The sequence below is a fragment of the Tachysurus fulvidraco genome, chromosome 16, assembly GCF_022655615.1.
Source record: "Tachysurus fulvidraco isolate hzauxx_2018 chromosome 16, HZAU_PFXX_2.0, whole genome shotgun sequence".
NCBI lineage: Eukaryota > Metazoa > Chordata > Actinopteri > Siluriformes > Bagridae > Tachysurus > Tachysurus fulvidraco.
In genome coordinates, this window is record NC_062533.1 from 15878366 (window position 1) to 15895865 (window position 17500).

At 44.1% G+C, this 17500-nt stretch overlaps 2 protein-coding genes across 4 annotated transcripts in view; one reads left to right on the plus strand and one right to left on the minus strand.

Moving 5' to 3' along the window:
• The window catches only part of cep85l (centrosomal protein 85, like), a 58677-nt gene that overhangs the window by 25999 nt on the left and 15178 nt on the right, over positions 1 to 17500 (plus strand). For all 3 annotated transcript variants that reach the window (XR_007138179.1, XM_027155432.2, XM_027155431.2), the window contains exon 3: positions 3875 to 4428. Coding sequence is in view for 2 of the 3 variants with exons in the window: in XM_027155432.2 (XP_027011233.1) it covers positions 3875 to 4428 (554 nt within the window). In the remaining variant the exon portion in view is untranslated. The remainder of the gene's footprint in view (positions 1 to 3874; positions 4429 to 17500) is intronic.
• pln (phospholamban) lies at positions 4872 to 14156 on the minus strand. The gene is made up of 3 exons (XM_027155439.2): positions 12872 to 14156; positions 8794 to 8976; positions 4872 to 7226 (listed from the first exon to the last, which is right to left on the minus strand). Exons 2-3 carry the CDS (start codon positions 8946 to 8948, stop codon positions 7211 to 7213), a joined length of 171 nt encoding a protein of 56 aa, XP_027011240.1. The 5' UTR covers positions 8949 to 8976; positions 12872 to 14156; the 3' UTR covers positions 4872 to 7210.

The window sequence follows — 17500 nt, forward strand, 5'->3', positions numbered from 1 at the left end:
GTGTGTGTGTGTGTGTGTGTGTGTGTGTGTGTGTGTGTGTGTGTGTGTGTGTGTGTGTGTGTGTGTGCGCGTGTGAGAGTGTGTGTGTGTGTGTGTGTGTGTGTGTGTGCGCGTGTGAGAGTGTGTGTGTGTGTGTGTGTGCGCGTGTGAGAGTGTGTGTGTGTGGGTGTGAGTGTGTGTGGGTGTGAGTGTTGGTGTGTGAGTGTTGGTGTGTGTGTGTGTGTGTGTGTGTGTGTGTGTGTGTGTGTGTGCGCGCGCGCATGTGAGAGTGTGTGTGTGAGTGAGTGTGTGTTGAGAGCTGCAGCGGGTCATGTGACTTCAAGGAGGCGGAGCTACCATTACACTAACGCCGCTCCTAAGATCATTCATAAACCTTCATTCATTCTTTTTCTTTGTTTCACCCTTTCGTTTGTACTCCTTTATAAATTTTCTTTCGCTCACACTTTCTTTTGATTGTTTTTTACTTTTTACTCTTTCTCTCTTTATTCTGCATTTTTTCTTTTTCTTTCACTTTTTCTTTTGCTAGTTTCCTCCCTCTTTTTTCTTGCTCATGTTCTTTCACCCTTTCTCTGTTGCACTTTGCATTCTTTCTTTTTTTTTTCCTGTTGCTTTTGTTTTAGCTCAGTTTGTTTTTATTGTCCAGTTCAGTCTGCTGGCTGTTCGCAATGTAGTTACTGAAGCTGTAACACTCTCTCTCTCTCTCTCTCTCTCTCTCTCTCTCTCCTCCCCCCCCCCCCCCCCCCACCCCCCCCCCCCCCCCCCCCCCCCCCCTCAGAATATTACATTAATGTATGATGTTCCTGTAGGACACTCGTAGCCTGTGGTTTGTTGTGGACACTTGATGAGGTTGTTTACCACTTCTGGCCCTCGGTGATTAAACTACCTGTCTGCCCCGAGTGATTTAAAGTCAACCCCAGGACAAGCACGCACAGGAAACTTACCCCTCCTGTCAGTCTCGTTCTCGTCACGGTGCTTGGACCCTTTACGGTCTCTTCGGCGCCACATGGAAACCGACACCGTGAAATTCAAGAGCTGATTTTAATTACATGCTAATACATATGGAAAGGGACAAGAGACCAGACACGAGACCTCATCAGCCCATCCTGTGGATGCCATGTCTCAGTGCAGTGTGACACGATTCACACCACATCGCTTATCATTTCTGAGACCTTAATAACTGAATAGACGTTATAATAAATCATGATATGCATATTTGTTACCTCACTCCACCCTTTAACTGACGTTATGCCATTTCTATTCACGGCAGTGTAACCGGGGCAATTTCCATCGAGGAAACTAACACCGCTCCGTCCTTCTACATCTCCTGGACGCCATTCTCTTGTTACATAAGCAGGCTTTCGTGTCGAGCCACTAAAATAAACATGTCCGGACGCGATTGGCCGAGGTGCGGGAAAGGAAAGTTGGATCTGGTCCACGGCGGTTCATTTAGAGACATGGTGTTTGTGCTGGACCGCACCATGGCGCGTGCGTGTGTGTCATCTAGGAGAGTGTGAGGAGTGTGTGTGTGTGTGTGTGTGTGTGTGTGTGTGTGTGTGTGTGTGTGTGTGTGTTAGTGTGTGGTATTTCACACACTGCACAGATGGAGTACATATAAAATCTCACATAACACTTGTGCATCACGTAGTTTCGGTGTGTTTAATAATAACGTTAAGTACGTTAACAGTTATAAGAGTTATATAAAGACCATCAAGATGGTTAACACAACAACAACAACAAAAACAACACCACCATGAGATCTCGAGTCACATGCGATTTCTGACCAAACCAAACACCTAACACGACACTATCAGAATAAAGGTTGTGTACGTTTAGCAGTTCTGTGGAAGCACTTCCTGAAAACGAAGCACAAGACGCAGCACGTATGAATTCCTGTATCGCCGTAAGACTCGTGATAAAGGAAGTGAACAATGTTTAAAATAAGCTTCTTAACTCTGAAGGTCCGCACCCACTGACACGAACTCTGCTTTACTGTGAAATGCTTCACTGCTTTATTATTATTATTATTATTATTATTATTATTATTATTATTATTATTATTATTATCATTATTGTGACGTTTATGCGGCTGTGTTGGGATGGACGCCGTAGAATATTAGATCAGAAACGGAAACAGGAATAGTGAAGTGGTTTTTCTCACCCAAAGTCTTTGCTGTGAGGGTGAAGCTGGCTGTCAGGTCCATCATGGAGGGCACCAGCACTGGCTTTCCTGCTAATAAATGGCTTTAAAATAGCTCCATACAGTATGTGGTCAAACTCGGGCAAAAAGAGTGGGCGATATGGCTGAAAACTGTATCACGATATCAGTGTTTCATATCGGTCGATATCGATAATTATTGATATTTTTTATGACCCATTTAAAGTAAGGACCAGGAGAAAAATATATTACATTTAAACTTTTTTTTTTTAACTTAACCTTCCTCGTTTCCTCTTTTATTTACAATTTCCTCGCTCGCTGCGGCTCATTTTCTGCTCATCAGTCGCCGGTTACTGAAGAGGAATCCAGCAGACCAGCACGAGACGACGATATGGCTCAAACGAACATGATACTGTTACATGATTGGCTGTTAGTGTGTCACTCCCGACGTTGCTAGGTTACCAGAGAGTGAGTGCCTTTTGCTAATGCAACCAAACTTGCTTCGCAACTTCTGTTTTCTTCCGACGAAGAATACAAAATATCGAACGATTTATCGAACACATTTTTTATTGATATCGATCATGTGTCTATCGCGATACATATCGTTATCGTTTTATCGCCCAGCCCTAATAAAGAGCTCTAAATGGACTCTCTTGTTTGTGTGCAACCTCAGCACGTGTGTATGCGTGGGTTCTCTCGAGCACGTGCGCTCTCGGTTCTCCAGCCAAACCTTCTGAAACTATGCTCTCGAAACATTCCTCCAGTGGGAAAGCAAAATCGATTAAACAGGAAGGACTCAGAACACCTACGGGAGCTTTACGATGTGGAACACCTTCAAAGCAAAGGTTCAGGATTAGCACTTGGGATATACGTGGAGCCGAAGCCGTAGCGGACCGGTGTGTGACGTGACTAGAGCGGCGCTGACAGCGGTGTTTGCTCTGGCCCTCACACACCGATTAAACCTTTCAGCTCTGTGTTCAGTCAGTCACAGCAGTACATCTGCTCATGTGGCTGCTTTGGGGCTCCTTTACATCATCTCTGATCTCAGTGTTTATTGCAAAATGACACAGATGAAGGAAAGATGTGTATCTTCACTAGACACGCAGATGTTCTTACCTGAACGTATCTGAAGCTCTTATGTTCCTTTATAACATAAGAATATTAGAATTGTTTCCACACATTTTGTACATTTGTATGTTTGTTGCGTTTGAGCGTTAATTATTACAGATGTGCATTAATTATAGGTCTTTTGTGTAAATGTGAGTGTGTTACATAGTTTTGTTTTTCAGCTCTCAATGTAATGCCCTTGAACCTGGTGTTGTGCCAAGTATAACGTGCACACACAGACACAGACACACACACACACACATACACATACACACACATACACACACACACTGACACTCTCTCTCTCTCTCACACACATTCACACTCACACACACAGACACATACACACACTGACTCACTCTCTCACACACACACTGACACACACTGACACACACATTATTCATGACAGACTCTACAGCTACTCGATACTGACACAGACACACACACACCCTCCATGGATCTCCATTACTCGGTCATAAACAATGTTCTACATAATAGAGATGTGAAATTGTTAAACATAATAACTGGAATAACTAAGACCAGATTTTAGCTTTGTCTGAGTTTGTTGTCAGGCTGCTAACTCCAGACATTTTTTCCCCCCCTTCCATCCAGACCACTCCAGCTCGAGTGGCACTCTGTCTTTCCAGCCGCTTCGCTCACAGGGCTCCATCCCCACCGCACATGTCATGCCATCTCCATCCAGCTCCAAGCTCAGCGTGACCCAGTCGGTGCCCGGCAGCCCGTGGAACGGCAGCCAGCTCTCTTCTCCAGTCTGCAGCCCACTGGACATGAAGGACCCTCGTCCGGTGCGCCGCTGGTCCTCTCTCACCCGCCTGAGCGGCCAGGAGAAAAGCGGCAGGACGTCATGTAACCTGGATGCTCACGGCTCACTGGACCGCAGCCTGCTCCGGTCCGACTCGTCTCCGCTTAAGCCTAGCACGCTGGATCTGAGCTACAGCGCCTTACCTGAGAGCAGAGCCTCCCTCGTCACACCCAGGGGGCACTCGCTGGGGCACCAGGCCGTCGGGGGGTCACCCATCCAGCCCAGCGTAAGGACTCAGATGTGGCTGAGCGAACAGATGGAGTTCAGACCCGAGGGTGTAAACACGTGGCTGAGCGAGCAGCAGCAACGAGACCGGATGAGGCAGGAAACCGAGCTCTCGCAGGTAAAATACACATCCATCATTTGCACTCAGCTGTGTTTGAGCAGAAGCGACACTAAATCGCAGCGCACAAAGTCCAGAGGCGTCTTTCACACTCAAACCAAGCCGACTGCCCGTGCACACAAACGGATAGAAATATCTAGAAACGTCTCTGAAAGTTTAAACCCCTGCTCATACGAAATACAGTCAATACTATGCTGCCCCCTAGTGAACAGAATCAATACCAGCATCCTTCATTTTCCTTTACGATCAAGCAAACACACATCTCTTTATTTGTAAAAACTACAACCACATAAGTTTAATTTGTATACAGTCATATGTTTATTTTTCATACTTAAGCTCATATAGAATATAAGAATGAAATGAGTTTGATGTTTCTGTCCTCTGAGTGTAGGTGTAAGAGTTTTATATATAAATCTTAATGAATCTGTCACAAGCTCAGTAGGTGTGATCATCAGTGGATGTTTATTTCGTTCAAATACACTATATTATTATTATTATTATTTCCCATGTTTCCCTTGGGTTTACATTTCTATGAGCACTATATACAAACCAAACAGTAACCTCATTGTTATAAGATGGTGGTTTATTCTCTGTAATCAAACAGCCATGTGTGTTTTATTCTCGTACATCATTCTTCACCCATGCAGCTGTCTGTCTTTATGACTGGGAGACTCATCATGACCAGTTGCAGCACAGTTCCTTCAGTTCCAGCACACATGGCTGTGATGGTGATCGACACGCCAAACATAGTGTAGTAATATACACAAGACAAACAGTAGTGATGTGTAGGGCTGGGAAAGATGACCATAATATCAGAGTAGTGATAAACCGATGCGAATACATCGGAGTTCTGTACTTACAATACACCCATCGCCTACATGACATTTTATGTGACACCTAGGCAAATAAAAATAAAACATTTTGCACACATCGGCTGTTCAAGACGATCGAGACTGATCTCCCGATCCCGGGGTGCCGAATCAGGTAGGTTTAAGAAGGAAAGTCCAGACACTGCTTCTTATTTTATTTGAATTTTATCATCGGGCCAAATGGAACGATGTAGTCGAGGGTCTGCAGATGTCCCATAATGCACTGCGCAGTTTATACAGAGTAGGGAGCAGGGTGGAGGAGGGCAGTTAAAGGTGGGGTGCACGGTGTTTGAGAAATGCTTCAGAAAACCGAGTCGGGCCGACAAACAAAACTAGCGTGTAGCCAATGAGCAGAAAGGGGCGTGTCTTGTCAATATGCGGCGGAGAGAGTGTTCAGCGCGCATGTCTGACATTAGGCGAAAGCGATTGAAACATTGACATGGCGGATAAAAATGAAAAGCGGGAAAAAAGGCTTACGATAAGGCAAGAAGCAGGAAACCTTTCACGGTACAACACACATTACTACAAAAACACATCTGTATTACCATAGTATTACTCATTGTGTTTATTTACTGATAAAAATCTCCCCTCGGCCAGCTGCCCCAGCAGGTTCCGCCATCATAGTTGCCTGGGTTACGTATGTATGTGTGGGGCAGAGCTATAAAAACAGGGGTGACACCTATTTGGGTTAGGGGTGTGTTTGTTTTGGTGATTTCAAATGTCAACATTGGCTTTCAAACATCGTGCACCGCACCTTTAAAGACCTTGCTGTTAGGATTTTACTTATTAGATCGCAGTATAAATGTCACCACCAGGTGGTACAATCGAAGCCTGTGGTTCTTAACCCTACTGTATACTACATACACGTAATACTATATACACACACAACAAACAAGGGTTAGTTGTGAGTCTGAAGTTGTGTTTGAGCAAAAGACGAGTGTAACGTGTACGTAAGATTAATCTGAGCTCATGTGGAACTCGATAACTTCCCTAAAAAAAACCATGATCTATATTATAACTTCTATTCTATTTTTTTTGTTTAGTTTCTGTGGAAGAATGTAAAAAGGACAGAGCGCGTCCTGACGTGTCTTTATAGTATTTTCACACACAATGTCCAGCAGAATTAGGCTGTTCCGCCTTCACACGGCAAATCAATCCAGACTATAAAGAGTTTTAATCGGCGAAGAAGAAACAAGTGTTTCCTCAGACTCGCTTATGAAAAGTGTCACATCGTCGCTTACTGGCTTTTAGTTTCTAATCTCACGACCATTACAGTGACGTAGCTAAAAGTCTGAGGCTATTCAGAGGCAGGAAAACGTTTGGTGCTGCACTTTACCGGAGAAATCATAACGGATTTAACAATCCGAGCAACGACATGAGCTAACGTGTGGTTTGGATCAGGTTGGATTTTAGGTTGTGGTTAAGAACGCACGTTTAACAAGCACTTCATCTTAAAGCGATACATCATAACGGGGTTTATAAAGTGATAAATAGAGTGGAACAGACATTCAGAGACTGTGTGTGTGTGTGTGTGTGTGTGTGAGAGAGAGAGAGAGAGTGAGAGTCAGTGAGGGGAGAGAGATAGAGAGAGAGAATCCTGGTACCTCTCTCTATAGTACAGGAGTTCAGGCCATATTAAGTCCTGAGTGCTTGCTGAGCGACTCAGCTCCGGTCACATGAGCTTGACGAGAATGAGCATGAGCAGCAGCACGATGACAATGAGCATGAAGTTGAGCAGCAGGTTGAGACCTCGGTTGTTGGTGAGATCCATGGTGCAGACGTCAGAGCTGGCGTGTCGGAGCTGGGAGATCTCGGAGTGCGAGCTCGCAGTGAGGCGCCGTGCGGCTCAGGGACGGACGTGCGCGGCGTGCGGTGCCGGGAGGAGGACGAGGTTACACCATGCTGGCCATCCGTCACATATGGAAAGAGCTAAACACCATCAACAAGGACAAATGAGAGCACAGCCTCACTCTGCTTAATAACACACTGCTTGTTTGTGAGATCACATCTTTGGCGTCTGACTTTCACATCTTTAGCAAGAGTCTATAATTTAGTCATCGAGTTGTTATAGGTTGTTATATGTTGCTAGAACAACGTTCAGTCAAAAGTTCTTCGAGTACAAAAGTCTGTACACTCGATGCTTATCTTAACCACACAGCTCTTTATGAAATAGTTTTTAAACCGTATAAAATCAAGCTCATATCCGTATTCACACGGAGAGACGGATTAAACAGAACCGGATCAAATTGTCAAATGATGTTTTATTAAACACCAATTTAAGAGATAGGAGCAATAATTTGCGGCTCAAATAACACATAAGACACATTTTCAGAATGTTCCATCACTTCTGGTCATTACGTCATAAATAGTTTAGTTTATCTCTGTGTGTAAACGCGGCAGCGTGAGGATCTGATCAACCGGGATTATTTCTACCTGACATTTCTGCCTTGTTGAGGGAATCTGAAGCTGTAGACTTTCTGGTTTACTTTTATACTTTACAGTATGTCTCGATTTGTCCTGGTGTATGGAACAATAAAATAAAAAAATTATTCACAAAATCTGACATAATTGAATAACAGTTTCTTGAATACACATGTACTGTATAAGACGTCGTTTGGACCTATTGACTGTTGTAAATTATTAGAAACGTGCTTTTGTTATATAAACAAAATATGAATCGATCCTAAATTACAAATAAAAAAAAAACCCACGATCTGTGCGTTTAAGAGCCGAACAACAAGACGAAGTCCTCTCGGTATCGTGATGCGTTATTTATGTCACAGTACAGATTTCAAAGCTATCGTGACCGTTTGTATGTTTGTTTCAACCCAAAGCAGCTGATTCAGATTTTGTACCGAATCTTCAAAAATGCAAACGATTTCCCTCCTTTTTAAGTGTTTTTCTCGGTAATAAATAACTATAAGCTACGTTAGATTCATAAACTAAAAGAAGGAAAACCAAAGAAGCAAACGTCAGACATCAAACGAGCGACCGCATTCGATGCAATTTGCGTTTGTCTGCACTTTAAGGTTATAGTGAAGCCAGTGTGCAGTTTTGTGTGTTAAAGTCTTGCACACTAATGTGGACTAACCGTAGCGTGTGGGGTGGTAGTGGGGGTGGGCGGATTTGAGAAAATGGCTACACACACATACACATATTCATATCTTTGAGTGTTTATTGTAGTCTTATTAATATTCGGCGTCACATATGAGCTAGTGCAGTGCTCAGGCCTCGAGTCCATTTCTCAGTCCTGCATTGTGAGCTCAGGTGAAGGGATTGGGAATGTGGAACGGGTTCCACGCTCAACACCCTGCTGCTACCCTGTCCGTGTGTTATTATATGATGGGCGGTGCTTTATTTACAGGAACAGTGCGTTGAAATACATGCAGCATGCTTAGATAGACAATTAAACCCCTCCCCCTGCTCTGAACCCCACACCAAGCCCCTCCCCGACTGAGTCCATTGCCCCGATGTCCCGGCCCCTCCTCCAGCTCACATTAGCAAGACGATGATGTAGATGAGAAGCAGGCAGATGAGGATGAGGCAGAAGTTGACGAAGAGGTTCTGCATGTTCTGCTTAGCCTGCTGGGGAACCTCCATAGTGGACGCCCTCCTGATGGCTGCACGGGTCATGTGCTGCACCTTCTCCATAGTACGCTAGCACTGTACACGCAGGGTGCTGAAGGTGAAGCACACAAACACACACACACACACACAAAGAGAGACAGAGGGAGAGATGTAGGAGTGCAGAAGGATGAGATGGAGGGTGTGGTGTGGAGGTGCGTGTAGTGCTTAGAGTATAGAGGTGGTCCAGGAGCTGGTGGAGTCCACAGAGCTGATAAAGGGAGCAGCAGAGAAGCTGTATAAGAATGCATGCAGACATGAGAGCAGTCATGCCACATTTACATGCGTGCACAACAACTAAACTGCTACTGAACTTTAGAAACGTTCTGATTTGAAAAATGGCTTGTTTTGTATTTGGATTGTAGTAATGCACTAAAATATATTATTTAACTGATCTGAACATTATTGTACACATTATACATTTCCTGGGCTGATCCAGAGAGACGTTTAAACACCATCAAATAAACAAACAACTTATCCCCATGCTACTACTCTACAACATATCCCCATGCAACTACTCTACAACATATCCCCATGCTACAACCCTGCAACATATCCCCATGCTACTACTCTACAACTTATCCCCATGATACTACTCTACAACTTATCCCCATGTTACTACCCTACAACATATCCCCATGTTACTACCCTACAACATATCCCCATGCTACTACTCTACAACATATCCCCATGCTACTACTCTACAACATATCCCCATGCTACTACCCTACAACATATCCCCATGCTACTACTCTACAACATATCCCCATGCTACTACTCTACAACATATCCCCATGCTACTACTCTACAACTTATCCCCATGCAACTACCCTACAACATATCCCCATGCTACTACTCTACAACATATCCCCATGCTACTACTCTACAACATATCCCCATGCTACTACTCTACAACATATCCCCATGTTACTACCCTACAACTTATCCCCATGTTACTACCCTACAACTTATCCCCATGCTACTACTCTACAACATATCCCCATGTTACTACTCTACAACTTATCCCCATGTTACTACCCTACAACTTATCCCCATGTTACTACCCTACAACATATCCCCATGTTACTACCCTACAACATATCCCCATGCTACTACTCTACAACTTATCCCCATGTTACTACCCTACAACATATCCCCATGTTACTACCCTACAACTTATCCCCATGCTACTACCCTACAACTTATCCCCATGTTACTACCCTACAACTTATCCCCATGTTACTACCCTACAACATATCCCCATGTTACTACCCTACAACATATCCCCATGTTACTACTCTACAACATATCCCCATGTTACTACCCTACAACATATCCCCATGCTACTACCCTACAACATATCCCCATGTTACTACCCTACAACATATCCCCATGTTACTACCCTACAACATATCCCCATGTTACTACCCTACAACATATCCCCATGTTACTACCCTACAACATATCCCCATGTTACTACCCTACAACATATCCCCATGTTACTACCCTACAACATATCCCCATGTTACTACCCTACAACATATCCCCATGTTACTACCCTACAACATATCCCCATGTTACTACCCTACAACATATCCCCATGTTACTACCCTACAACATATCCGCATGTTACTACCCTACAACATATCCCCATGCTACTACTCTACAACATATCCCCATGCATAACCCTACAACATATCCCCATGTTACTACCCTACAACATATCCCCATGCTACTACCCTACAACATATCCCCATGTTACTACCCTACAACATATCCCCATGTTACTACCCTACAACATATCCCCATGTTACTACTCTACAACTCAGCAACAAAGCAGTGCAGTGGAATTTTGGTACTGAGAATTTCCGAAGTTAGTTTTGTGCTCGTTTTGTAGTTCCCAAACAAAGAAATAAAGCATTAGGACAGTCTGTATGTTCGAGTCCTGACTGGAGCTGTAATTCAGTTTGAAAGTTTACAGAAGATTCAAGCTGTCTCATGTTAATCTGCCCGTATCTGACCGTGAGTTGAGGGCTTGATCCAGCTCGCTCTTAAAAGAAATAATCTCTGGGTTTATAGTTTCACACTGAAGCCGGACTAAAAGACTGAAGAGTAAATCACAGTGTCCTGGGCCGACTGGGTGCAGCTGTCAAGTGCTTTGCTTAAAGATAAGACACTCTTTTATGAAGACTTCAGTGTTGGTGTGGAGAGGAGCTTATCTTCCTCTCTCACACTGCTTCAGTTGACTTCTGTATGGAGCCCGGGCCTCATGAGGGTACATTCCCAAAGCCCCATATCCTGCTGACGCTGTCGGCCACTCGCACTAAAGGTCTGAGGAACAATCTCTGACTATCAGCAGACAAAATGGGGCCGCATCCAGAAACTCCACATCACATCATCTCCATTACACAGAATGTGGCCCTGCACAAACACCGCCAGTTCTCTGCGATCTCTGCACATCGTTACCGAACGGACATCTTCATACTCGTGTGTCACTGCTAAGTGCTTAATTTATTCCCTGGAACTTAAACGAGTGTTTTGAACTCCACCCCCCCACCCCCCACCCACCCATATTCGCCGATTTAGAGATTAACCAGATCTTCAAGGCTTTTTAACGAGATTAAAGCAATTTCCGCAGTTTGTTTCTTTTAGGCAGTTTTTTGTTGCCAGATTATACTCTTGTCTGCTGTAGGGGTCATTTCACGTTCGTTTGCGCGTCTGTGATTGTGGTGTTGACGGCTTCATCATAATCACCCTGTCAGAGCGACCAGAGTGAGTGTCACTGCAGCATGATACAGCCTCTTCTCTCTCTCTCTCACACACACACACACACACACACATGTGAACAACTAAAGTGCACGGCTACAGCGTCGCCCAGACACATTCCAGCACCATAGCAGAGAGCAGCTTCACACGATAACTTCACTAATACGCCGTGAACTTTCCCAGGCTGGTGAAACGTACCCTTACATGGTTACTCAGAGCACACTGCACAAGCACGCTGCTAATACGGCTGCATTTATTTTGAAAGCGTTTCAGAGCATCGCTTGGCTAATCGCAGGCGCTCTTCATCATCCGAACATCTCCCGAGTGTCAGAGAGAGAGAATCTGGCTCGAACCGAAGAAGGAAATTCACAGCCGCAGATTTCCCAGACCCATGTGGATTTATACATGTTTTATAATCCTCGCTGTTCTGGCAGAGTTCCTGCACAAATAAAGACAGAGGGGAGGGGTGTGCGACGGCGACTTTCCATGATGGCATGACGGAGCAATGTTTGGCTTCGAGTGCCATCATTACAGCTCACTCAGAGGCTGATACTCCGAGCTACATGCACTCTACTCTTATTATTCTCACGTTTGAAGTGGGGTGACTTGCTAACGTTTTGACGTAGGCATGAACGACAGACAAGTAGCAGGGTTTACGACTGAAAGCGTGACGTCTTCACTGAGATTTGTGCTGGCACTCAAGCCGAAGTTTCCAATATGCAAACGACTTCCAAATCTCCAAACAAATCTGTAGATGCTCCTGATTTGTGTTTATATGCAATGATTTTGGTCTACATAATAAATAATAGTAGCTACGTGTATCAACGTTTAGGTTGATCATAAAACGTACGTTATAACGTCTCATGTTCTGTTATGGCAAATCTGTGGGTTTTTTCGTGTTTGTACATACATGCATGTGACTTTTTGTTTGATTGAAATAAAATAAAGATGAATCTCTTTATGCTTGAATATCATGTAACAGATACACAGTTTATCCTTAGTAAATTGTACTTAAATTTTATTTTATTTCAATATTTGTTTTTCTATTCAGTTCATTTGGCATCCAAAATTTCATCCGCGTCAGATATTCAGATAAGCGGAATTTCGTTTCTGTCCAACTCGACTTTGACGTCTGTGTATCGTCAGCGTGCTCAGTGACGTGTGTATGAGTGCGTGAATCCTACCTGAGCCTGTGGAAGTAAGGCCGTGGTCCAGCCTGCGCCGGTGGGCTTTTACGTCCGGTTCGCTCCGGTCCTCACACTGCTTCAGTGGCTGACAATGAGCTCTGGGAGTTTTGTTCAGGATGTCTGAGAGTTTATGAGTGAAAGAACGCAGAGGGGAGGAGAAATCGAGGGGATGATAGCAAAACAGAGATGCGTAGGAGGGGTCTGAGCTATCATCTCACACTTTTGTTTTTATGGCCTCTTTTTTGTTCTTTCTGAGCTTAAAGTAGATTCGAAATGAAATTCTCCATAAAAGGATCAGGGCTGTGAATCTCTCTGTTCCATGTTCCCTCTCATCAGACGTTATCAGTTTGAGAACTGAGAGGTTAGTTCTGCATGTTTTGCTGATTGTTATGAACAGCAGGGGTGAAAATCTCTAGAGGCCCGAAGACGACATGACGTGATCGTGTCACTTGGCGATTCTTTATACGTGTTTATTTATTTATTTTTATTCCATACATTTTAGTTTTTTCCAGAACAAAATGTTGCTGTTGTTTAAAACAGCATCTGGTACGATCAGTTTTCCATCCATTGTGTCGTTAATGTGTTCCATCATGGCTTGCTTGTTAACTTAAAGTTTCAATTTTATTAATCTTCCCATGAATCCCTTCAGCAACACTCTGTTTATTCTCCGACTGCACACAGGCGTTTCTCATTGTCCGTTCCCCTGCCAGAGGATTAGCGTAACAATGCGATTGATGTTGTAGCCAGGGAAATGTGTGTTTTGGATGACCTCTTCCACTGACCTTGTCCAGCAACCTTTTTCCTATCCTTGACCTTTGGCTTCTTAAGACTAGATTCAGACTTTCGTGGGGGTCCTCCTGGGAATGTTGTAGCGGAGTTTTTCATAAGCTCTGGAGATAAAAACAGCTCTGCGCTTCCTCTTCCTTATAAGGTGCTTGGCACATTTGAGCGGAGCGAGTTCCAAGAGTGCATTTTTAACTGGAGAGAAGGGTGATCAGGACACCGCTGTGGCATGTGCTGGCTGTGCTGCCTCTGGATGAGACAGCAGGGTTGTTGGCACGGGTCAAAGCTGCCGCAGCTAAATCCCAGGTACTCTGAGACAAGCGTACGTACTTGTGCACTGAATACCATTTTGTACCGGTTATGCACAGAGAGCCACGGGTGAATGGAAGTCAGAGGCACGTCATCCGAGCAGGACGTTTTAATCCTATAAGCCGTGCGTTGTCCAAGCCATGTCCGCCTCTCGTCCAGCATGACCTCCAGCAGTCCCTCGTGGTCAAGTTCTTATTGTTCATTATCATGCCTTGCAAGCCGAGTGTCATTTACGTGCCCTATTATACCCCCCCCCCCCCTCATTTTCCTGACGGAAAACACAAAGGACCACCGGCGCCGTTTAACTATGTCAGACTAATGGATGGCATGGCATACGCAGTTGCTCATTAAAATGGAGGCGGTGTGGAAGGATGGCTCTTAGAGTTGACCTTGCTCAGACCGTTCCTTTGTTTATGGACTGATAACTGCTATTCACGATCGGTTTGTGCATTCACAAGTCCCAGCTTTGCCCTTTGGCTGGTTTTGCTGGTACGCCTGCTTATTAGCAGCCATATATCTATGTCGCAGTCCTTCACTTAGCTTAGTGCACAGAGCTGCTCTGTGCCTCACCTGTCGTCACGTATCTCAGAGCAAGGTCATCTCAGGATATCCAGAGCTCATTTATTTATTTATTTATTTATTTATTTATTTATTTATTTATTTATTTATTTATTTATTTATTGGTACACTTGTGTGTACTCATGTATCCGTTCTGTTGCTGGGAGAGAAAAAAGTGGTTCATTTTGCACACCAGCTATTGATGTTTTGATGCAAGGACCTATTCATTTTCTCAGTAGTTAGATCATGTTTGTAAGTGAGGATTTTCTCTTCTAGTTCTTGGCCCCCACCCAACACACCTAATTATTCAGACGAAGAGCTTGATTAATTCATGGGAACTAAGAAAAGTTTCTACATCGCCTTTTGAAATCGGAGGTCACACAGTGTATTTTCTACACATCAAAACCTGTAAAATCGGGTGTGTTTTCTCGCCGCTTCACCACTTCCTGTTTATAAAGCTGCCTAGATTAGCACAGAGCCATTTTAGACAAGCATTTTAAAGATGTAGCTTAACCCCGTTGGCACTATGGCAGCTACTGGCTAATTACCCAGATGACTGGCCATTACTGCAAATTAATGAACCCAAATGCTACCTAGTTAAGATATTTTTAGGTTAGTAGAACGTTTTTGAAATGTTGAACTTTCTGTTATTAGAACATAAATATTTTTGGGTGAAACAAGAAGGTTTTAAATAATACTGCTGATAATTTTTTATTTTATTTTTTTTGTTTGTGAGAATGTTAACGCAATTTTTCTGGCAGACGTTTCTAGAACGTTGTAGGCACGTTGTTTTTGCAACATTAAAACCTAATCACAGTAGAACCTGTTGAATCTCTGTTAGCTTGAAAAATTGCTGCTAGATGGAGATTCTGTCACAGTTTCAACAGGCAGAAAGAGCAAAAAAGAAGTCTCATTGTTTGTACCTGTGATAAAACTGGTAGCTGATGTCAGCATGTTGCAAACTCTGACATCATGTCTTTCCAAAATTAGTCCAGATAAAGATAATAAAGACCACAACGGTCAGTAGTACATCGGATCTTTTCTATCCTGAACCATTTCCATATTCCAAATTTAAACCCGTGCTCAGGCATAAAACACGAGCAGGCTGCAACACCAATAAGTTAAACATTTCCTATCAGTCTCTCAGATCTGACACCCAGAGCCGATGCTCTCAAAGCTCACAGATAAGCGTGTGCCAGGAGTCTTTAGACACTCGAGGAGTGAACGGCGCCGGCGCTGATTGAGTTCACAGAACTGGCAGCAGATTAGCCGCGATGTCTGGCAGTAGACGTGCTTCATAATCAGGCCCTGATGAACGCTCATCAGACGTCCATTCCTTTGGGCTTTGTATCCTCCTGTCTTATTCGGTGCTATTCAGCTCGAGTCGTTTCAGAGAACAAAACGGTTTTTAATGTCACGCTAGCTGTCAAATATAAAGCCTCAAACTTTCCGCTAGTCAGCAACACTGAAGAGTAAGATATTTGTTTAGGTTTGGAGACATATAAACCAGCTAGGTTCAGAAGAAAACACTTGAGGAGTCTGTTGATAAGGAACTGTTTGAATTGGCCGGGCAGGATTGGGCAGAATTCTTTTGGGAGCAGCCTCAGGACTCCTTAGCATTTCTTTTGGGAGCCGTCAGGAAGTGAAGTGAAGTGACGTGACATACGGCTAAGTACTTTGACCAATACTCAGAATTTGTTCTCGGCGTTTAACCCATCCAAAGTGCACACACACAGCAGTGAACACACACACACCGTCAACACACACCCGGAGCAGTGGGCAGCCATTTATTCTGCGCCACCAGGGGAGCAGATAGGGGGGGTTCGGTGTATTGCTCAAGGGCACCTCAGTCGTGGTTTTGCCGGCCCAAGACTCGAACCCACAACCTTAGAGTTAGGAGTCAAACACTCTAACCATTAGGCCATGACAGGATTGAATGTATTGGACAGAATTCATTCAGGAGGAGACCGGATTGTTCAGAATTGTTTTGGGAACAGGCAGGAATGGTATGGATTCTGTTAGGAACAGGTGGGATTCCAGATTCTTTTGAGATTGGTTGGGAATGTTCAGGGTTCTTTTGGGAAAAAGGGGATTGTTTTGAGAGTGAGATGATTTGGTCAGACGTCTGGCAGGATCGGCCTGTACTGGTTGGAATTCCACACAGTGGCAGGCAGGATCGGTTCTAATTCATTTTTCAATTCATTTTTGGAATTCTAATGGGAGTGTGTGGGTTTTGTTGGGGAACATTTTGGGAGACTGGTGGGATTGGTCAAGAATTCAAGGCAACACCGATTAGATTTCAAGCGAATTCAAGCTTTTCTTGTCATGTCAGAGGATTATTGTGTAGGATTCACATAAAATAGCCGCAGCTGATGGCAGTGATTAAATAGTGATGGGCAAAAACAGCATTGTGAAATGAGTGCGCAAAACGTTGTAAAACACTGTGAATGAATGAGTGGAACTGCAAACATAGCTGTATATGGAATGTGAGTGTTTGTGTGGGTTTACAGTTAAGTTCAGTCTAGTTCTGGGTGTTGAGGAGTCTGATGGCTTGAAGAAAGAAACTGTTGCACAGTCTGGTTGTTAGGACTCGAACGCTTCTGTACTTTTTCCCAGATGGCAGGATGGTGGAGTGTGTGTGATGTGAGGGATGTGAGGGATCATCCTCAATCCTGGAGGCTTTGCAGACGCATCAAACCGCCATCATTGTCCGTGATGGAGGGAAAGGAGACTTTGATGCTCTTCTTGGCTGACTTCACTAACTGCTGTACTGTCTTGCATTCTGCAATTCCCAAACCAGGCAGTGATGCAGCTGCTCAGGATGCTCTTGATGGTCTCTGTGTAAAATGTAGTCAGGATGGGGGTCTCGCAGTCAGGAGGTTCAGGATCCAGTTGCAGAGGGAGGTGTTCTGTCTTGAGAGTACATAATTCTTCAGTATTCTTTTTGGAGAGGGCAGCAATGATTAGAATTCTTTC